This window comes from Zootoca vivipara, chromosome 4, assembly GCF_963506605.1.
Source record: "Zootoca vivipara chromosome 4, rZooViv1.1, whole genome shotgun sequence".
NCBI classification, from domain to species: domain Eukaryota; kingdom Metazoa; phylum Chordata; class Lepidosauria; order Squamata; family Lacertidae; genus Zootoca; species Zootoca vivipara.
The window spans coordinates 93,714,877-93,738,140 of NC_083279.1; the positions used below are offsets into that span (position 1 = coordinate 93,714,877).

Consider the following 23,264-nt stretch of genomic DNA (forward strand, 5'->3'; position numbering starts at 1 on the left):
AAAAGCAAGCTGTGAACCTTTGTGTAGTCAGCAAATACGATGTCCAACACTGCTGGTGAACAGTGATTCCGGATAATGACCACTGTTTCATGGAATTCTTCTTCAGTGTAGCAGAAGGATATAGAATTGCTTCATTAACTGAAAATAAAATTGACCTGCACATGCATGGCAACTTACGATAACAAAAATTATAAACTGTGCATATAAACTGTAATGTCAAAGTAATATAAAAGAGTACATACCCCATCCTTTTTTCAAATAAATATATGTGGAAGTATCAATTGCTATGGAACAGTGCTCATATAATTATGTAGTTACTGCTACTGGCAACATTATTAAAGGTAAAGGGACCCCTGACCATTAGGTCCAGTCGTGACCGACTCTGGGGTTGCGCGCTCATCTCACATTATTGGCCGAGGGAGCCGGCGTATAGCTTCCAGGTCATGTGGCCAGCATGACAAAGCTGCTTCTGGCAACACAGAGCGGCACATGGAAACGCCGTTTACCTTCCCGCTGTAGCGGTTCCTATTTATCTACTTGCATTTTGACGTGCTTTCGAACTGCTAGGTTGGCAGGAGCTGGGACTAAGCAACGGGAGCTCACCCCGTCACAGGGATTCGAACCGCCGACCTTCTGATCAGCAAGTCCTAGGCTCAGTGGTTTAACCACAACGCCACCTGTGTCCCTGGCAACATTATTAGAAAGATATATAAAGCCGACTCCAGGTAGTGCTCATAAGAAGGAGATTGAGTTTAAAGGTACAGTGGTACCTCGACTTATGAACAACTCGACAACCGAATTTTTTGACTTATGAATGGGGGTAATGGCCGCGCGCTTACGAATGTCTCGACATCCGGTGAAAATTCGCGGCGGTTTTAGATAGGGATTTTTCGACTTACGAATTTTTAGATAGGGTTGTTTCGACTTACGGATTTTTCCGTTTCCAATGCATTCCTATGGGGAAATGCGTTTCCAATTGCGTTTTTCGACTCACAAATTTTTCGACTTACGAAGGTGCCTTCGGAACAGATTAAATTCGTAAGTCGAGGCACCACTGTACAGTACACAATAACAGCCAAAATGTAAGTAATCATATATCATATAATCATGTATATTGCACCTGGTCATCGTGCTGCCTTTGATATTGCTGAGGTTTTTAAAGGAAGCTACTGGACCAGGGGTCCGCAAACTAAGGCCCGAGGGATCCGGCCCACGGACTGTCTGTGGATCGGCGTGGGGATTCTGTTCGTTCGGGCTGCACCATTTCCCCCCCCCCCTGTGCTATTCCATTCCCCCCTCCCTCACACCACAGTGGTGCCTCCTCCCTCCCTCCTCCTGGCTTCTCCCCGCCCTGCCTAGAGGAGGAAGGGGGCTGACTGAGCGCCATTTTAAGCAGCCCCTCTCCTGAGCCAGCCCTTCTGCAACGCTCATCTTCCCTCCGCCATCACCTTGGTGCTTCTGTGGGCCAGAGAGCAGAGTAGAGGAGCTCGCTCTGCCTACCCACGAGAAGCGGCAGCGGCGGTCGTGGCCACAGCAGCAGCCCCTGTGAAGGTAAGTGCAGTGGCTGGGGCTGGGGGGTGGGGAGGAGGACTACTTGCCCCCCTCACCTCCTTCCAGACCCCCCCCCCGGTGCCGCTTCTCTGGCCTGCCACAAGGTTTGAGGGACAGTGGACCGGCGTGCAGCTAAAACAATTTGCCGACCCCTGTACTGGACAATAGACTAATATAGCAGGTGCCCTTCATAAGGTTGGAGACAATGCATCCTGTGGATCTAAAATATGTTGTTGTTGTTGTTGTTGTTGTTGTTATTATTATTATTATTATTATTATTATTATTATTATTATTAACAGAACAGCAACAAGATTAGCACACGAGCAATTAGCATTTGGAAAAGGATTCTCGTGGGAATGACATAAAGTTTAGACAAAGTTCATAGAATCATAGAGTTGGAAGAGACCACAAGGGCCATCCAGTCCCACCCCCTGCCAAGCAGGAAACACCATCAAAGCATTCCTGACAGATGGCTGTCAAGCCTCCGCTTAAAGACCTCCAAAGAAGGAGACTCCACCACACTCCTTGGTAGCAAATTCCACTGCCGAACAGCTCTTACTGTCAGGAAGTTCTTCCTAATGTTGAGGTGGAATCTTCTTTCTTGTACTTTGAATCCATTGCTCCGTGTCTGCTTCTCTGGAGCAGCAGAAAACAACCTTTCTCCCTCCTCTATATGACATCCTTTTATATATTTGAACATGGCTATCATATCACCCCTTAACCTTCTCTTAGGCAAGGTTATGCAGAATGAGATGCATAGCTTTGCCTTTATGTTCAAGAATCCCTCTCTGCCTTTCCCTGCTCTGCCCTTCAAAGAATTGATTGCAGTTAAAATAACCAAGATATATAATGCTTTGAGGTCAGGGTGATCTGGCTTGGCCCCTTCTTTGCTGCTCCTGCTCCTGCTCCTTTTCATTTCTCTATCGCAGGCTCTGGTTCTCTGTTGTTCTCATGTGACTTTTGCTTCTTTGGAAAAGGCTTCATATTTCCATCTCTCCCTCCCCCTCCCTCTCTCTTAAATGACTATTACAAGATTGCCATCACTTCTGGATAGGGATGGGTGGGTAGGGATGGAATTTGATCCAGTTCTCATTTAAAGTCGGATTTATTTTCCAATACTGCCTGCAGGCTGCAACACGGGCATCTTTCAAAAATCACGCATACCTGAATTTTGCAGTGTGTTTCTCAAGCCAAGTAGCATCTTCGGAAATGCATACATATATATATATTTGGGTGCATAAATATTCCTATATTAGAGAATGTAACTTATTCATACGCGAGAGAAATTGCTTGGCAAAAATGTGTCTTAACGGGGGAAATGAAATGCAGGTGTGCATCTAGAATGAGCAACCCACACTATAAAACGGTGATGAATTTCCATTAAAAATATTTTTTCTTTTTGGTGGAGAATTGAAATTAATATTTTTTTTGGGGGGGGGTGCAATCTTAATTCCTTATTAAATGCCAGGAAAAACCAAGATCATATTTGTGTGACCTGTTTATTGCAAAATAATCCCACTTGGTTTGCAGGGACGTTAGATGATGTTGTTGTTGTTGTTTGTTTAGTCCTTTAGTCGTGTCCAACTCTTCGTGACCCCATGGACCATAGCACGCCAGGCACTCCTGTCTTGCACTGCCTCCCGCAGTTTGGTCAAACTCATGTTCGTAGCTTCGAGAACACTGTCCAGCCATCTCGTCCTCTGACGTCCCCTTCTCCCTGTGCCCTCAATCTTTCCCAACATCAGGGTCTTTTCCAAGGATTCTTCTCTTCTCATGAGGTGGCCAAAGTATTGGAGCCTCAGCTTCACGATCTGTCCTTCCAGTGAGCACTCAGGGTTGATTTCCTTCAGAATGGAGAGGTTTGATCTTCTTGCAGTCCATGGGACTCTCAAGAGTCTCCTCCAGCACCATAATTCAAAAGCATCAATTCTTCGGCGATCAGCCTTCTTTATGGTCCAGCTCTCACTTCCATACATCACTACCGGTACTGGGTGATGTTGCATCAAGCAAATGCCATATCACACTTTCTGGTGCATTTTCCCATCTAAAAAAATAGCATATTTGAGGGTGAGAGGGGAGGAGCACGTTTGTTGTGCAACAGCTCCAATCAGCTTTAATTCTGCAGTCGGAATTTGCTGGCATAAAGTTGAATCTTCCTTTCAGGACCTCCATACACCCTGCCCAGCCTAGTGCCCCAAGAAGGTCACTTCGGTGCTGCAAACACAGCAGGTGCCCACATTCTTTGAGCAAATCATGCACACGAAACTGTTGGAAGCGCAACTGGGGAGAGATCATTGTTCTTCTCCAGCAACTTCCCATTGCAGGGCGAGTGTTGGCTTCCTGGCATTGATACGGTAGCACGAGCTGGGGGGAGGGTGTCTGTTTCCCCCATACAGCAGGCTCCCCCAACCTGACACCCCTCCCCCAGATGCCTTGGACTGCGACTCTCATCAGCCCCTGCCAGCACAGCCTCCCGGAGGGCACCGGGTTGGGGAAGCCTGCCTCGCAGCTAATGAGATAAACTGCGCTGTCATCTCCAGGAAACAAAACATTTGTACCTTAAGCGCAAGCTGACTACAGTTGCAAGGTGTCTCCAGGCAGTTGCTCATGCTGACATGATTAAAATAGTGGAAAATATTTGCAGCGAGTCAGAGGCAAAACAACTTTGGAACAAATGGCCTGCTGATAGCATATGTGTTCAGACACACAGCATGCAGATTAAATGTCAAGTGGATTTGGTGACTCAGGGCTCGGTGCCCTTCAGGTTCTCCTTAAAAGCTGAGTCGCTTTAGATTGCTGCCGCTTAGGCCGTTCTCTTTCCTTCCCTCGCCAAAACTCTCATCTTTCTGGGCCCATTCGCACAATACAGTTTCTTTTTTAAAGCTTAAGTACATGAGGATAGCCCAAACAGATCAAGCCAGTGGCCCATCTAGTCCAGAATTCTGTTCACACAGCGGCCAACTCAATTCCAGTGCATGCACGACTTGAACACTCTTGCCTCCTGTGGTTTGCAGTAACTGGTATTTAGAAGCATTTACTGCCTCCGATATACCTGTGTCCAGGGCGGCTGTCTGCCAGCTCTGTCTGGTACGCAGGCTGAGACCCTCCCTGCCCGCAGACTGTCTCGCCGGAGTGGTGCATGCTCTGGTTATCTCCCGCTTGGACTACTGCAATGCGCTCTACGTGGGGCTACCTTTGAAGGTGACCCGAAAACTACAACTAATCCAGAATGCGGCAGTGACTAGTGACTGGGAGTGGCCGCCGGGACCACATAACACCGGTCCTAAGAGACCTACATTGGCTCCCAGTACGTTTCTGAGCACATTTCAAAGTGTTGGTGCTGACCTTTAAATCCCTAAACAGGCTCGGCCCAGTATACCTGAAGGAGCGTCTCCACCCCCATCGTTCAGCTCGGACACTGAGGTCCAGCTCTGAGGGCCTTCTGGTGGTTCTCTCACTGCGATAAGTGAAGCTACAGGGAACCAGGCAGGGGGCCTTCTTGGTAGTGGCGCCCTCCCTGTGGAACGCCCTCCCACCAGATGTCAAGGAAATAAACAACTATCTGACTTTTAGAAGACATCTGAAGGCAGCCCTGTTTAGGGAAGTTTTTGATGTTTGATGTTTTGTTGTTGTTGTTGTTTAGTCCTTTAGTCGTGTCCGACTCTTCGTGTCCCCATGGACCATAGCACGCCAGGCACTCCTGTCTTCCACTGGTTTGATGTTTTATTGTGTTTTTAATATTCTGTTGGGAGCTGCCCAGAGTGGCTTGGGAAACCCAGCCAGATGGGTGGGATATAAATAATTGTTGTTGTCGTTGTTGTTAAAAAATAAACAGTTATTTGACTTTTAGAAGACATCTGAAGGTAGCTCTTTATAGTGAAGTTTATAATGTTCGAGGTTTTACTGTGCTAGATATGTTTAATTTGTTAAGAAGATGGAGCGACCCAATCAGATGGGCAGCATGTAAAATTTTGTTGTGGTTGTTGTTGTTGTTCCATTATTGTGGCTCCTTTTCCCCAGCCCTTTTTTCCTACTTTACCTTGCCTGGTCTAGACCACAGCCTCTCTCTCTCCCCATGCCACTCCCCCAACTGTTCCTTCTTTATAACCAAAGTGCTTTGACTGAAAAGTTTCCTTTCAACTCGGATAATGCCTCTTGTTTGCCTGGATGGTATGTGAGAGCTGTTGGACAGTGGAACAGTCTTATCTCAGGAGGTTGTGGACTCTTCTTCCTTGGAAGCTTTTAAGCAGAGTTTGGATGGCCACCTGTCATGGATGCTTTAGCTGAGATTCCTGCATTGCAGGGGGCTGGACTAGAGCGTGCATCCCCAAACTCGGCCCTCCAGATGTTTTGGGACTACATTTCCCATCCTCCCTGACCACTGGTCCTGTTAGCTAGGGATGGTGGGAGTTGTAGTCCCAAAACATCTGGAGGGCCGAGTTTGGGGGTGCCTGGACTAGGTGACCCTCAGAGCTTCCTCTGACTCCACAGTTCTATGATGCTGTGAATGCTTCCCCACATCGTAACTCCTTGTGCACAGAAATCTAGCATACATACAGTGGTACCTCGACTTCCGAATGCCTCGACTTACGAAGCTTTTTACTTACGAAGCCGGCAAACCCGGAAGTATTTTTGCCGCGCGCGCAGCCTGCGCAGAAACGGCGCGCATGGTATGCGCAAAGCGCAAAATTGCGCTTCGTGCATGTGCAAAATGGACGCTTCAACATCCGAAGGTTTTGACTTACGAAGAGCGCCGCGGAACGGATCGCCTTCATAAGTCGAGGTACCACTGTATATCAAGGGGATAGGATCGCGGCCCAGGTTTCTGCTTGGCGCAATTGCTTTTTACATGCAGGTAGCATTTGTTTTTAAAAGAAAATGGCATTCCGACATTCAGCCCCTCGTGTCTGCAGTCTGTCATAGTGAAGTCCCGAAGGAACTGCTTCTGCCGATTGTGTGGCATGGCTCCTTGTGAGGACCGTAAATTTTATTAAATAAGGCAAGGGTGCTTTTTCAGCCAAGCCTATCTTCACCCAAACAGCCCTTTTCTCATGCAAATTCTGCCCTTATCTCCGAGAAGGAATGCCACTGGTAGGGACGATTGTCATGCATGGTGAAGAGAAACAGCTTTAGCTGTGCGTATCAGGACCCGAGAATAGAGCAAACATGGGGGGGGGGCTTTTCATGCTTCGCAGTAGCAGCATTTCCAGTTCATTCTGAAAATAATACATTAGGTTCCTATCGCAGGACCAAGGAATCATTTGCCATACCCGTGTCACGTTTTTAAATTGCAAATTGCTGAAAGGCATCTTGCAAGGGATGCTGGGTTATTGTGCCGACGGAAGTGTCAGAAACTTGGCTTGTTTTTAATTTGAGTTTTTAGAAGGTGCAGACCCAGTACTTTGTTAAGTGCACAGTTAGGATCTCAGAGGGGGACAGAGGAAAGGGTTTTTAAAGCGGGAGGCAAGGCTCATTGGAATAGCATCTGTGTTGCATGCTGAAGGTCCCAGGTTCAAAACCTAATACCCTCTTCAGGCAAGGCTGGGAAAGCTCCTGCCTATTTTGTTGTAATCCATCTGTCTCGAGAGAGTGCAGTGTGCCTCCGGGAGATGAAGTTAAACTGCTAGAGAATCACGGAGCCTGCTGTGGCTGTGAAGACTGGTAACTCCTAATGCTGCCGCCTCTGTTGTTTTTGCTGCGTTTGCAGCACCAAAGTGGCCTCTCTGGGGTGCAAGCCTGGCCAGTGAAACGGAGATCTTGGGCTGCCAAAACAGCAAGACACACACCCTCCTCTCGGTCTTGCTGATGAGCTCCAACAGAAAGCAGAATAAGATGTTTGGCATCAACTGGGCTGAAGGAACTGCAGGAAGGAGGCGTACAAGGTGCCATCCAACCGCCTTAGGGACCCCACTCCAGATGTGTGCAGGGTTTATTCCGTAGCCTTTTCTTCTCCCAGAGATGTCCCATCTCTCTGGTTTAGGACCAGAGTTTTCCTTCTCCTAGGTTAGGGGCTGACAACCTAAGGCCCATGGGGGTCGTTTAACTGGCCCATGGACCCTCTGCCACCCGTTCGGTCGGCTCCCGTGTGCCGCACTAAACCAGCGCGGAGCAGAGTGGGGACCGCCTTCCGCGATGCTGGTTGGCTTCCCATTGGCTGCAGGAAGCTCCTGCAACCAATGGGAAGCTGCGCACGCCTCCTCCGCACCGGAAGGAGCACCGGAAATAGTGTTTGTACGTGTGCGTGTGTGTGTGCGCACACACTCTGGCCCACCACGGGGTCTGCGGGACCGTGAACCGGCCCAAGCCACAAAAATTTTGCTGACCCCTGTCCTAGGTGGACTACCACCCAAGGCAGATGGGCCCCACCTGCCCCTCACTTCCCTCTACAGCAAGCATCCCCAAAGTGCGGCCCTCCAGATGTTTTGGCCTACAACTCCCATGATCCCTAGCTGTGAGGGACAGGGGATATCGCGAAGTCCCTCCCCTCCTGAGTTCAAGCCCATCCCCGAGCACAGGGGAAAGCAGAGAGAGTTCCGATTCCAGTGGGGAAGCAGGAAGTCGTGTCCGAGGCTCAGGCAAGGTAGAGGAGCCAGGGTACCAGGTGGGACAGGAAGGGGCAAATAAGGGGGGGAGACCCATCCCCCCAACTCCGGAATTACGCAGAAAGAGGAGGGGAAAGAGGATGGGTCTGCCAAAGCTTTTGTGTTGGAGAAAGACGCGCCAAAAGCCATTCGGAGGTTCTGAACCCGACTGAACACCTAGCTCCGTGTATATAGCAATGACTTCAGCACTGTAAATACGCAGCACCAATAAAAGAATAAAATGCAGAGCTGTGTAGAGTCGTTACTCTGAAGTAGCCCGCTCCGGCCACTGTGACACTAGCTAACAGGACCAGTGGTTAGGGATGATGGGAATTGTAGTCCAAAACATCTGGAGGGCTGAAGTTTGGGGGTGCCTGCTCTACAGCATGTGCAGAAACCGCCTTCTTGACCGTTGGCCCCACTCTTGGTCTCATCTGCTCAATCTGCCAGAGCCCGTCTTTGTACACAGGGGAAGTCCCTAACTCAGCAAAGGTTTGACACCCATCAGCTACCCTCACCTGGTTTACCTGGCCAGTCCAAGCCATTTCCCGAGGCGAGAGCTGAGTGCCGGGTGGGGGGGGACCAAAGGTGGACAAACTACTCCAGAAGGAGCATGGCATGTCCCTCTCCAGCTCCTGCACCATACCCTGGAGAACTTCTGGCAGTCTTTCTTGAGAGACAACTGTGGATTGCACCTTAGGAAGCGAAGGGAAGCTGTTGGAAGGTTGTAGTGGCTCTAGAAACAGATGCAGGAGAGACATGTTTTGTTGCAGCTGGGGCAGATGATGGATGCACAACCTGACTGTCTTGTCTCCAGGCATTGTGGTCATCTGCAGGGGATTCCCGCTTGGTGGGATTGATGTTGCCAGCCTTCACATCACATTTGCAGACATCGTGGAGGGCTCATGTTTTTAATGCTGGCTGTTTTAAACCTTCAAGGCCCCCTCCTGTTCTCCCCCTGGTCTCTCTGAGCTTCCTTGCATCCAGAGACGGTGGAACAAAACAAGACCGCGCCTCAGGCCTGTGTAACAGATAGAATTTCTTTCTCACATTAGAGCGGTTTGAGTACTGATCTCAGATAATCTCCAGCCTTGATTTACTCCGTGTCAGGAGAATCTCTTAATTCTCTGCCAGATCCTTTTCTTCCTCCCCTTTTAAGACCCTGCTGGGGAAAGGAACGCTTCGCAGTGTCAGTCTTCACAGCAAGAGAAGATACCATTGTGCAGCAGTAACATTTTCTTCTTCATTCCGTTTGCTAGATTTCTGTGCGTATGTGCGTGTGTTCTGCATCCACAGGAAGTTCAAGTAAATGTGGAATAAAACAAACTTCCAGGGCTTCACAGAACCCAACATTTCCTGTTGGAACTACGCTTGCATTTTTTTTTAAGGAAGAAAATAGCAACCTCCCAATCTCCCACACACACACACATGCCGAAAAACACAAAACAGGGACAATGTTTTACCAGGAAGAGGTGCCGAAAATAGGGACTGAACCTGGTAAACAAGAGACAGATGGAACTGCATCAAACAATTTTTATTTTCAGCATATGCCCTTCATTGGTTTTGTTTTTCACATTTGTAACTTGCTTTCAAAACTAGCTTGGACTACTGCAGTGCACTCTACGTGGGGCTACCTTTGAAGGTGACCCAGAAAGTGCAATTAATCCAGAATGCGGCAGCTAGACTGGTGACTGGGAGCGGCCGCCGGGACCACATAACACCGGTCCTAAGAGACCTACATTGGCTCCCAGTACGTTTCCGAGCACAATTCAACGTTTTGGTGCTGACCTTAGAAGCCCTAAACGGCCTCGGTCCTACATACCGGAAGGAGCGTCTCCACCCCCATTGCTCAGCCCGGACACTGAGATCCAGCGCCGAGGGCCTTCTGGCGGTTCCCTCACTGCGAGAAGCAAAGCTACAGGGAACCAGGCAGAGGGCCTTCTCGGTGGTGGCGCCCGCCCTGTGGAACGCCCTCCCATCGGAGGTCAAGGAGATAAACAACTACCTGACATTTAGAAAACACCTAAAGGCAGCCCTGTTTAGGGAAGTTTTTAATGTGTGAGATTTTAATGTATTTTGGTATTTGTTGGAAGCCGCCCAGAGTGGCGGGGAAAACCCAGCCAAATGGGCGGGGTATAAATAAATAAATAATAGCACCAGCCACACTTGGGCGTTTTCTGGGACCCACCAAAGGCAATGCCAACCCTCACACCATCATCCCAGCCACCTTTAGGCTGCTTTCGCGTGCGCCCCCCCCTTAGACTCCCAGATGGTCGCTCCGTTGTCTCCTCTCGCTAGAGAGAACGAGCGTCTCACCCAGTGATGGTATATGCTGCTTCTGAATGGGACATCGATGGTGAGCATTGGTTTTGGGGGAGACTTCAGATGGCAGCTGCCTGGCACCGGTCAGAACTGAGCAACTTTTATTTTGCTGTATTAGCAGCACCGAAGTGACCACCCTGGGGCGCAAGCCTGGGCAGTGTGTCTGGAGGTCCTGGGCTGCCCAGATGACAAGACACACACACACCCCTTGGCCTCGCTGGTGTGGTCCAAAGGAAAGCAGAGCAAGCTGTTTGGCATCCAGCTTGGCTGCAGGTGTTGCCGGAAGGAGGCATCCAACCGCCCCTAGGGATGCCGCTATGGATTTGTGTAGGGTTAACACCTTAGCTTTTTATTCTCCCAAATATATCCTGCAAGGAAGAGGGTATGGGTTGTTCTTCAGGGTTTATTCCTGAAGCCCCTCTCACAAAGGAGTATAGCTTGATGTTTTTATCATGTTCTTAGATATGCTGTAAGCTGCCCAGAGTGGCCGGGAAAACCCAGCCTGTCAGGGTTGTTACATCTACTCCAGAGTAACGACTTTCCACGTGCTTGTCTTTTAAAAGTCTTTATTAGTGCACCTTATTTACAGTGTAACGAGTTGCTGGTTTCATGTCTCCTTACTCCGATTCAGAATCCGGCACTGCCCCTTTTCGCGATTTTGACCAACATAAAAGCCTCGGGACAGTGAATCTCCTCCCCTTTCTCCTCCTCCTCAACACCGGTGTCGGGGGGAAGGGTCTACGCTCTGCCTTCTGCCTGTACACCCTTCCCGCCTCTCTCTCTTCCTGCCTGTGGAGCAGGGGCTCTCCAATGCTGCCAGAGCCCTGGCACTCCTTCTCCGTCTCCTGACTCACCCCTTCAGACCCCGCGCTTTCATGACTGCTTGGAGACGGGCTGCTTCTGATGGGGGGGGGTTCTCTGTAATCCCTCCCCCTTACACATCCAGATGGGCGGGGTATAAATAATAAAAGTATTATTATTATTATTATTATTATTATTATTAGCCACAAGACAGCAGAGGTTTAGGATCAGAGTTTTTCTTCTCCTAGATGCTAATAGTATTCGTTACAAATAATAAGATGTAAAACCCATATAGTTCAGGAGAAATTGTTACAGGTAGGTAGCCGTGTTGGTCTGACGTAGTCGAAACAAAATAAAAATAATCCTTCCAGTAGCACCTTAGAGACCAACTAAGTTTGTCATTGGTATGAGCGAAGAAGTGTGCATGCACACTTCTTCAGATTCTTTGTGTGCATGCACACGAAAGCTTTTTTATATTTTGTTTAAAGTATTCTTGTTTACCCAAGCATTTGATGTCTGGTAGATCTCAGCAGTGGCATCTCTGAAATTTAGTAACTGAGGGTATCTTATTTTTTAGATGGTTCTTACTTGTTTTAAAATGTTTTTGAATGGTGTTAATTGCTCGCAAATAAGTTCTAGGTTTTCTCCTTTGGGCTCCCTCGGAAGGAAAGACAGGATGCAAATTTAATAAATCATAAAGTGGATGTTCAAGGGAGGGATATTGGTTTGTTTCGCCTTTGTCTTATCACATATTTTGTGTTTTCATTTCACATACATTGCGAACCACCCTGTGATTTTCGGATGCAGATCGTCAAGCAAATTCAATAGATAACAATACTAAAATAATAAACAAGCAAACAAACAGCTTCACCTGTTTGCAAATATTCCCCATGAACCCCAGATCCTTTCTCGCTCTCCAACAGCGACCCAAAGTAAAGCACATCCGCTGAATTTTCCGCCACAGAGGACAAACATTCCATCTCCTGACTTATTTCCCCTCCTTTTGCTTCTCTCTGCGCCACAGCAAGTTCAAATACAAAGCAGGTCACAGCTTTCTTTGCCCCTTCCCCTTGCCTCTATCGATGGGGTTTCGTCTCCCGAAACTCTTAACGGCGGCGAGTGAGTTCTGAACCCGCCGCAATCGCTAATAGCACTTAGTGGCCGGGTCATTGTGGGGAGAAGAGCGAGGATACATTTTTGAAAATCAATGCCAGTATCCAATGGAATGGGCTCCCTTGGGCTGAGAAGCCTGCTTTTACTAGAGGTTATGGAGTGTGAGTCTGTTTTGAGTGACGCCTGCTCATGTGTCTAGAATAGCGTGCTGAGTAATGGACCTATTTCTCCCACCTAAAATCTGAGCAATGAACCTTCACCCCAATTCATTCATCTTCCTCTCCAGCAACCATGCCCCAAAATATATTCCACTCTGTTCCCCCCCCCCTTAGCTTGTTTAAACAGCATGCATCTTTTTAATCTATTTTTGTTTAACGTTATTAAGCAGTAAATGATCACCAGTTCACTGATAACTTAGAGCATAAAAATACTTCCCCATTAACAATAAAAAATTACTGCGTAGGGTGCCATGCATGTGCTCGTTAAATACTTTGGGGGTGGGAGACTGTCTATTGATCTATTGGCATAATTTTGGTAAAACTGAATCAAAGCATTCCTCTTCTTCTGTAATTTCCTATTTCCTGAACAAAGGAAAGAAAAATAATTTTAAGGTCGTTCCGCTGTCATCGATCAAGGCATACCCAAACCAAGTTACCAGTGGGTTCACGGGGACTATATATCCTATCATGCTTCCAGCTACTATTATTTCTTCAATCCAAAAGGTCTATATTTTAGGGTACGTCCAAAAATTATGTGTGTGTGATGGACGTAGCCAGGATTAGTGGTGGGGACGACGGCACAGGATTTATTGGGGGGCAGAACCGAGCTATCTGTGACACGATGAGTCAGTTAGTTAAGCATTTTCTTTTATTTACTTGATTCAGGGGGGGAAAGCTGCCCCTCCACCCCCCATTTGGCTATGTCCCTAGTGTGTACCTCTTTTTATTTGTATGTTTCAGGGTTCCCCCCCCCCCCAGACCAGTTGAATGAAAAAACTAGTTTGGCAGCCGTACATTTAAAAGCCAGCTCCTGGCATTCTGTCACTTCCTTGTGTGACCAAGAAGCAAAACCCAAAAAACAGGACAGGTTTGTTCATCCAGGAGCTGATTTGATTAATCCCCCCCCCCCCGTTCCTCCTGCCTCCTTCCACATTTCTCCTCCCTTTCTCTACCCCCCTGTGCAGCAGCTGTGAAAACGGAGAATGCCGCACGAGGGATTGAAAACAAAACTGCCAAAATCGTAATGGCCCTAACCTGGTGCTCTCCAAATGTTTTGGACTGCAATTCCCATCAGCCCTCGCCAGACCCACTCAGATTATTACTGCCCTTCATCTGAAGATCACAATATAACAATACAAAACAAGGACACAAAATGCCTAAGAACGACAAGCCAATAACCCCACCTCCCAAAAGCACATTTAAAAGGCCATAGAACTTAAAGGTATGTAATGGAGGAACCAGGCGAGCCTTCCTGGGGAGAGCATTCCACAAACGGGGAGCCACCACAGAAAAGGCCCTGTTCTCGGATGTTGCCATCCTCTGGACCTCACCTGGAGGAGGCCCACATAGAAGGACCTCAGATGATGATTGCAGGGTCATAATAATAGCATAATTAGGCAAACGTGATGACTTAAATTCCAATAGCGTGCTGTGCTGCCAAGGTAGCTCTCCTCTGCCCAAAGAATGGAATTTGAGCATTGTGCATGTAATCTATCCCTGGACTGAGCTATGCAAATAACTTTCCCCCTTAATCTCACCCTGACACCATTGAATTTAATGCTCAATATTGATCGGCGGTGCGCACAGGCACCAACCAATCAGTCAGAACCACGCACTGATGTTATTTTGCTCTCTCTAAAATAGGAATTTGTGGTACGGCTAAAAGAAACCCTGCAGACATACCTATTTTTATCACTTGACAACGTATAGAAGGCTGATGAATCACCTTGTTTAGACAGAGGAGAGGAGGAACATTTAGTCATCCCTAGGTTGTTAGGCTCCCCTATCAGCCTCTTGCCAACATGGCCATTGGTAGCTAAGGATGATGGGAACTGGAATCTAGGTCCATGACTCAGTTGGATAGCTCAGTTGGCTAGAGCATGGTGCGGATCATGCCAAGGTTGCAGGTTCGATCCCCGTATGTGACAGCTGCCTATTCCTGCATTGCAAGAGGGTTGGACTAGATCAGGCCTAGGCAAACTCTGCCCTCCAGATGTTTTGGAACTACAACTCCCATGATCCCTAGCTAACAGGGCCAGTGGTCGGGGATCATGGGAGTTGTAGTTCCAAAACACCTGGAGAGCCAAGGTTGCCTAGGCATGGACTAGATGATCCTCAGGGTTCCTTCCAGCTCGATGATTCTATTGTTCTACATCTGAAGAGCCACTCGTTCTCTGTCCCTGATTGCACATTTAATGCACATTGCTTCTTCCAAAGAATCATGGGAACTGTTTGTTTGTTTGTTGGGTGTTGGGCATTGTAGCTCTGTTAGGTTCTGTCTGATGTTTAGAAGACACCTGAAGGCATCCCTGTTTAAAGAAGCTTTTAAAAATTCGATGAATTATTGTATTTTAATATTTTGCTGGAAGCCGCCCAGAGTGGCTGGGGAAACCCAGCCAGATGAGCGGGGTATAAATAAAATTATTATTATTATTATTATTATTATTATTATTATTATTATTATTATTATTATTATTTTAAGAGTGACAATATCTCCCTCAATTCTTCCTGTGCAGATTCTCTAAGAAACATTCCTTCTGTCCTTCACGGGCCACGTTCCTCCCCGGCTGAGCTGAGTGGCTCCAGCCAGCGGCTCCTGCGAGAACGGAAGTCGTCCGCTCCTTCGCACTCCAGCCAGCCCACCCTTTTCACCTTCGATTCACCCGCCAACCATATCCGGACCACCCTCTCTACCAGCGCCCCTCAAGACTATCTCTTCCTGCACCAGTGCATGAGCAGGAAATCTGAGAACACCAGGTAGGATTTTGGCTTTTGGCTAAGGATTTGGGGGGGGGAGAGAAATTTGATTCGGTTCACATCAAATATGAATCTACCTAATTCTCACTTTTCGAAACAGTACGCAGAGTGAAACGCAAAGGTCCTTCGAAATTCACACTTCTCCGAATTTTGCAATGCAGCTCTCCAGCAAACCACCATTTGCAAAAATTCACCTGCCACCTTAAAGCGTGCATAGAACTGCGTATCTTAGTTAAGGTACAAGAATGCTTCAGCATTGGGAGAAATACCATGCAAAAATATGTGTTTACTGGGAAAAATTGCATACTGTATGAAATGTCTTATTATTGGGAGAAATTCACACTAAAGTTGCTGGTGAATTTTCAGGAGGACTTTAAAACAATAATAAACGCAAACTGATGTGGAAATGTTAGGAGCTGAACTTCAGACTGGAAAAACGAGAAGCCAATATTGACAGATTCACCCATTGCATATTCTTTGTTGCCTACAAGCTCAGTGCCTGAGAGCCATTGTTTATTTTTAATAACGTCGCACTCTGCCCTTCCAATGAATTTGTAATGCTTAGGATGGCTTAGGGCAATTAAGCCCAATGGGTAGTGCCCAGAGTTCTTCCTACTCGGAGGACACCGCTTGAAATGAACAGCCATTACTATCTTAGGTCCATTAGTTTCAATGGGACTACTCAGAGTAGGGCAAACATTGGATAAAGGGTAAAGGGACCCTGACCATTAGGTCCAGTCTTGACCAACTCTGGGGTTGCGGCGCTCATCTTGCTTTACTGGCCGAGGGAGCCGGCGTACAGCTTCCGGGTCCTGTGGACAGCATGACTAAGCCGCTTCTGGCGAACCAGAGCAGCGCACGGAAATGCTGTTTACCTTCCCGCCGGAGCGGTACCTATTTATCTACTTGCACTTTGACGTGATTTCGAACTGCTAGGTGGGCAGTTCTTCAAAAACCACTGTTCTGTAAAACTTTAGGCACAGCCATTTAGGCTTAGTGGCAAGAGATCTGAGAGTAGTCTGAAGCTCAAGCGACAAGAGGCAGCTGCTGGTCTTTCAAAACAAGACACATCTTACTTTGCAATTGTTCTGCAAAGGAATAAAATAGGCCCATCGTGCAAAATAAAATAAAATCCTGTAGTCGTTTTATACATATCTCCACCTACTGGTGGTGAAGCAGTACGGCACAGAAGCTGCCAAATGACCTCTTGGTTGAAGCTTTTGTGTGAGCATATATATTGCTCACACAAAATAGTTAAAGCTATGGTTTTCCCAGTAGTGATGTGTAGAAGTGAGAGCTGGACCAGTAAAGGAGGCTGATCGTCGAAGAATTGATGCTTTTGAATTTTGGTGCTGGAGGAGACTCTTGAGAGTCCCATGGATCAAACTGATCCATTCTATAGGAAATCAGCCCTGAGTGCTCACTGGAAGGACAGATCCTGAAGCTGAGGCTCCAATACTTTGGCCACCTCATGAGAAGAGAAGACTCCCTGGAAAAGACCCTGATGTTGGGAAAGATTGAGGGCACAAGGAGAAGGGGACGACAGAGGACGAGATGGTTGGACAGTGTTCTCGAAGCTACGAACATGAGTCTGACCAAACTGCGGGAGGCAGTGGAAGACAGGAGTGCCTGGCGTGCTCTGGTCCATGGGGTCACAAAGAGTCGGACACGACTAAATGACTAAACAACATATATTGCCTGGCTCCACATGTTCCCACTCAACAGCTTCGATCTCCAGAACTGGCACCAGATAATAACTGTTCCGTATTTGCAAGAACTCTGATCTGTTTTAGTGTGGTAGCACCTACACTTTGGAACTCCCAGCCTCTTGAGAGCACCTTCGCTGTACTCTTTTTGGCACCTGCTCAAAACACTCTTGTATAATAGGCAAGCCTATCCGGATGCTTAGATGCATAGGTGTTATAGTATTGTAATTTCTGGTATGTTTTAAAGTAGGGTTGTGATTCCCCCCCTTTTTTTGTTTATTTGATTTACTTATTGATACTTAGATATACAAAAGCACATATCCATTACAAAGCCCCTTTTATAATATACTAAAATAAGTCTAAAACTTAGTCTAGAAAAGAGTGAAGTCAGAAAGAAGAAAAGAAGAAATAATAATAATAATAATAATAATAATAATAATAATAATTTATTTATACCCTGCCCATCTGGCTGGGTTTCCCCAGCCACTCTGGGCGGCTTCCAACAGAAAAACAAAACACAATAATCTATTAAACATTAAAAGCCTCCCTGAACAGAAAATTAGAGAAAGGGGGAGAAAAAGGAAAGACAGGAAAAGCTACGGGAAAAACAGAAAAAAGTAAAAGGACTTCCGACTCTCTGTCCTGCAGCTACATATACTATTCATTGTGATTTTTTTTCTTGTTTTACCTTTGGGTATACCACTTTGATTGTTGTTTTTTTTAAAATAACAGTCAAGAGGTGTATAGATTTTATGAAACAAATACAGAAATATGTGCTGTAAGCCTTCTTTATTCTAGCAGTGTTGTGGCTTTTCGTTTAGTTTCTGCTGGCCCCAGTTGGTTTGTTATCATTATACTGGTTTCCAGTTTCCCTAGAGCTTGCTGCCTTTTCCTTCCCATCAAACCATACTGGAACGTGCTGGAAACGTGATGTGAGAAGGGACCCATAAATGGCCCAAAGGGCGGTGGGCAACAGCTGGAGAGGTACCAGCCATGTGAATCAGAAGGCCCCAACATGCTTGAACCACAGCTGGATTCTCGGTGAACCCCGGGGCTTTCCCGGGCTCAAGAGAATTTCACCCCTACATCTGTTTTTCATTAATAATTAAAAGCATGCTTCGCTTCTGATGCAGCTAATGGAAGGTCATTAAAAACCCCTTTGTATCCAGCCATTTGGGACCTTTCAACAGCATTGGGTTGCATCCACCAATAGCACCGGATGAGAGGAATAGATGTCTGCTTCAGCAGTGGAGCTTCCCCAACCTCTCCACCACCCGACACACCCAAAAACTCTGCTCCAGAGGGTTGGAGGACCTGCTAGAGCATCTGGAATTTGCAGGGGATCAGAGAGGAAGGGGTAGTTCCATTGTGCAGCAATGGAACGCGGGTGGCGCTGTGGTCTAAACCACTGAGCCTCTTGGGCTTGTTGATCAAAAGGTCAGCGGTTCAAATCCCCATGACGGAGTGAGTTCCAGTTCCTCTGTCCCAGCTCCTGCCAACCTAGCAGTTCAAACACTTATCAGTGCAAGTAGATAAATAGGTACCTCTGTGGCGGGAATGTAAACAGCATTTCCGTGCACTCTTGATTTCCATCATGGTGTTCCGTGTGCCGGAAGCGGTTTAGTCCTGCCAGCCACATGACCCATAAAGCTGTCTGTGGACAAACGCCGGCTCCCTCGGCCTGAAAGGAGAGATGAGCGCTGCACCCCATAGTTGCCTTTGACTGGACTTAACCATCCAAGGGTCCTTTACCTTTAAATTCTTAAATTTAAATGCCGGCTGATGGGATGACTGAATGAGCTTCCCTTGCTCTTTCTCTTTTAAAAAAACATTTAAAATTGTGTGTGTTTATTAAGATCTGTTGTAGGTGTGTGCACATTGGTGCATTAAAATCTGTGAGCGAGGTCATCCTGGTGGAGCTGGAGCTATTTGATATTTGCAGTGCAGCAACCCAAGGGATGGCTTTCTTGGTGGTGGCCCCCACAGTTATAGAACTTCTCTGAGATGCAACTGGTGCCAGTTCCTAAGAGTTTTTGGTGCGTTTGCTGGGCATAGTGCCTGTTTGCGATTACCCTTTCGGTTTTCTGCTTGCTGCAGGTCGCATGGTCCATTTATTTGTAATATTTTACTGTCTCTCTGCTATTTTAATGGCTTATGTAACCTGCTCTGGGATTATCGTTGCAATGAACTGCGAGTAATTGTATCCCATAGTACTCATCTTCATTGTTGCCAAGGCTGCAAATTTCCTTTCACAACACTTGTGTGACCCAAGACAATTATTCACAATTTTACAGGCCACTATGTGGAGCTCAGAGCCATAGGTAAGATCACATTACACAGACCAGTTACTGCTACGATCCCACAGTTGGGGTTTGAGAGCTTAACGTCTCTACACTATAAACCCATTTAAGTTTTATAGCAGGTTGTTACAACATTTCTCCAAGAATCGTGAAAATTATAATTTGTTGATGTATTGAGACTTCTCTGACAAATCCCCACCTATCCCTAAACCAGATTGCATTTTCCAAATGTTAATGGAGAGGGAGAGCTGCTTCACACAGCAGCTTGCTAAACTGCTATGTGAAGGCCCCCTGCCATGTTACACCTCACTGCAGGGGTGTTTAATGGGGGGGGGGGTAAGGTGACTTCCCTCCCTCTGTTAAACAGCTCACCCAGCCTGCTGTTCCGCATGCTGCAGAGCGTGACGACATGTTACATTTCTATTTCTATAGGAAGATATTAGGCAGTGCCCAATGTGAATCTCTGCCTCACGGCTTCTCTCCCACTTTTCATTTTAGGAGTGCTAGTTTCTCTCAAGCCACAAGATCCTCGTTCTTCATGAGAAGCGACCCATCTGTCCAGAAGCTGTCTCAGGGGAACGGGCACTGTGTCAACGGGGTGGGTGGGCAAGTCCACGGCTTCTACAGCTTGCCCAAGCCGAGCCGGCACAACTCGGAGCTCAGGGACAGTGCCTACGACCTTCCGAGGAGTTTCGGGTGCTACACGCACACCAAATCCAGCCTCACGGGTTCCGAAACGGATAGCGAGGAGGTGTACACCTTCAAAACCCCCAACAACACCCTTTGCAAGGACTTCGGGGAGCTGTCCACTGACTCGTACGACGTCCCTGGCACCCCTTTGTCCATTTATCAGATTCCACGGACATTCACGCTGGACAAGAACCACAACACCCTGGGGGTGGCCTCCAACGAAACGCCTGCCACTCCCCCACCAAGGCCACCTAAACCAGGGCAGCCAGAAACACGGTGGGGCAGCCCTCAGCAGCGCCTGCTAGATAGCGAAGGCCTAGGCGTGGGCTCAGTTGCCGCTACCATTCCCAGAAGGAATACACTGCCTGCAATGGAAAACTGCAAGCTGCATCGAGGTGCGTATCAGAGCTGTTTGCATTGGATGACTATAGGTGGCTATACTGCTATGACTGCCAGCGGTTCTCCGAGGCTTTGGGCAGGAGCTGCGGTGCATGGGCTGTTAGGGGAGGGGCAGTACCTCTGATGGGGTAGTTGGTCCACCTTTGGTCCCCACCTTGCAATCAGCTCTCACCTATGGCTCCTAGAAGCTTGCCAGCATGAGACAGCGGCCACACCCCAGGAAACAGCTTCCACTGACTGACTAAAACAGCTGAGGGCAACCAATGAGTTTCCAACCCTCAGTGAGTGTCGGGCTGGGCTGAGGAGGAATGGTGGGAGCTGGCCCCTTCTCCTGAACATTCCCAAGGGCAGTAACTGGACAGTATTGATTTAGAACAGCGGTTTGCAGAGGGGCCTAGTCCAGAGGGGGGAAGCTGGGAAATACTGGGTGAGGAACAGCTAGAAGAGGAATCATAGAATCATAGAGTTGGAAGAGACCACAAGGGCCATCCAGTCCAACCCCCTGCCAAGCAGGAAACACCATCAAACCATTCTTGACATATGCCTGTCAAGCCTCCGCTTAAAGACCTCCAAAGAAGGAGACTCCACCACACTTCTTGGCAGCAAATTCCACTGTCGAACAGCCCTTACTGGCAGGAAGTTCTTCCTAATGTTTAGGTGGAATCTTCTTTCTTGTAGTTTGAATCCATTGCTCCGTGTCCGCTTCTCTGGAGCAGCAGCAAACAACCTTTCACCCTCCTCTATATGACATCCTTTTATATATTTGAACATGGCTATCATATCACCCCTTAACCTTCTCTTCTCCAGGCTAAACATACCCAGCTCCCTAAGCCATTCCTTATAAGGCATTGTTTCCAGGCCTTTGACCATTTTGGTTGCCCTCCTCTGGACACGTTCCAGCTTGTCAGTATCCTTCTTGAAACACCAGGAGAGAGAGAGCTGGCAGATTCAGTGTCCTTGGACAGCATTCCTGACCCCCCCCCCCTTCGCCTATGAGTAGACGGGCTTGGAAAGTGATAGAACAGAGAGCCCAGGGGCAACAGGCTCAGATTACCCAACGTGGTGTAAATTAGTAGGGACAGATGGTGTGAGCCTTTACTGGGAACAATGCCATTTCTAGAGAGAGATATACATTCCTTTGTCTCTCACTGTGATTATTAAAGAAACTAACTGGTAAGAGCGCTCCTTTCGTTTGATTTGCTTATTCACTACCACCGAGGGAGGGACCTGATTCCCTGAAGCCTGGCAGTGAGGGACTTTCCCTGCATGCAAAGACAGGCTCTGGTGGCTTGAGCAGATGAGACCAAGAGTGGGTCCAATGGTCAAGAAGGTGGTTTCTGCACATGCTGTCAAGGGAAGTGAGGGGCAGGTGGGTCTCGCCCACTTGGGAAGGGAGCCCATCTAGGAGAGGGAAAACTCTGATCCTAAACCTCCAGATTTTGGGAGAAGAAAAAGCTAAGAAGTAAACCCTCCACAAATCCCAAGTGGAGTCTCTAAGATGGTTGGGTGGTACCTTGTATGCCTCCTTCCAGCAACTCCTGCAGCCATGGTGGTGTCAAAGGTCTTGCCCTGCCTTCCTTTGGACCATCTCATCAAGGCTGAGAGCAGGGTCTTGTCTTCTGGGCAGCCCAGGACCTCCATACACACTGCCCAAGCTTGCGTCCCAGAGAGGTCACTTGAGTGCTGCAGATGCAGCGGTTTCCCTTCATCCCCGGAGGCGCACTCCATTGTCTCTCGAGACAGACGGATGCCAACAATAAATGGACACACCACTCTTGCATCTCCATCACTCAGAAATAGAATTCCTATTCCAGAAGGACCTTGATGTAGAAAAATAAGAGGCGGGACAAAATTCCTCCCAGGTTCTGAGGCCCATCCGGCTCTACTGTTAGACAACGTGGGGCGAGAACCGGTGGTAGTATGTTGAAGGAGAGAGCTGTATCTGTTGCATGGCTTGCATTAGTCAGTTGCCCTGAGGGTGCAGATGATGTACAACTTCATCCAACGCTCATGAAATCTGCACTCTAGGAATTTTGGCTTTTGTTTGTCCTCCATCTAAAAGGAATTGGGAGAACCCACTAAGTTGATCCTCTAAATAAACTTTGTTTACTGTTTGTTAACTGTGATTTCGATGTCACTGATTTCAGCTTCATCTTGTGAAACGTATGAATATCCTCAGCACAGCAGCAGCAGCGCAGTTCAGTCAGCAGAGTCTGTGAATGCTGGATTCAACTCATATCTGGTAAGCTATGGGTGCTCGGTTAGCTGGTGTCCTAAGGACTAGCAACTTGAGGTTTTCTATAAATACATACATACATATATACCCTGAGATCGTCTTCAGAGGCCCTCCTTTGTGTACGCCCTCCTCAAGAGGTTCGGAGGGTGGCAACATGAAAACGGGGCCTTCTCTGCAGTGGCTCCCCATCTGTGGAATGCTCTCCCCAGGGAAGTTCGCCTGGCACCTTCTTTATACACCATTAGGTGCCAGGCAAAAACATTCCTTTTTAACCCGGCCTTTGGTTGATCCAATTTACATCCTATCCCCTTTTAAAATGTGCTTTGGGGGGGGGGAGGCTATTGGGTTGTTGTTTTTAATTTTATTATTGTGGTTTTATGTCTTGATTTTATTCTGTGAACCACCCTGAGACCCCCGGGTATATAAATTAAATTAATAAATGAATATAAAATAATATAAAATCTGTGCTTCTCAGGAAGCTGCCTTGCAAAAAATTCCGAAGACCTAGAACCTGAGTTTTCCCTCTCTGCCGCCTTTCCCACCGGCTCTGCTCTCACTTCCAAGTGTCACCACCTTCTCCCTTCCCCAG

General features: G+C 47.6%; 1 protein-coding gene across 1 annotated transcript in view; it reads left to right on the forward strand.

The window, feature by feature from the left end:
- GAB2 (GRB2 associated binding protein 2) overlaps positions 1-23,264 on the forward strand; it is a 139,856-nt gene that overhangs the window by 109,101 nt on the left and 7,491 nt on the right. The window contains exons 3-5 of the mRNA XM_035114566.2: positions 15,104-15,344; positions 19,849-20,435; positions 22,587-22,681. Of these exons, the coding sequence (XP_034970457.1) occupies positions 15,104-15,344; positions 19,849-20,435; positions 22,587-22,681 (923 nt within the window). The remainder of the gene's footprint in view (positions 1-15,103; positions 15,345-19,848; positions 20,436-22,586; positions 22,682-23,264) is intronic.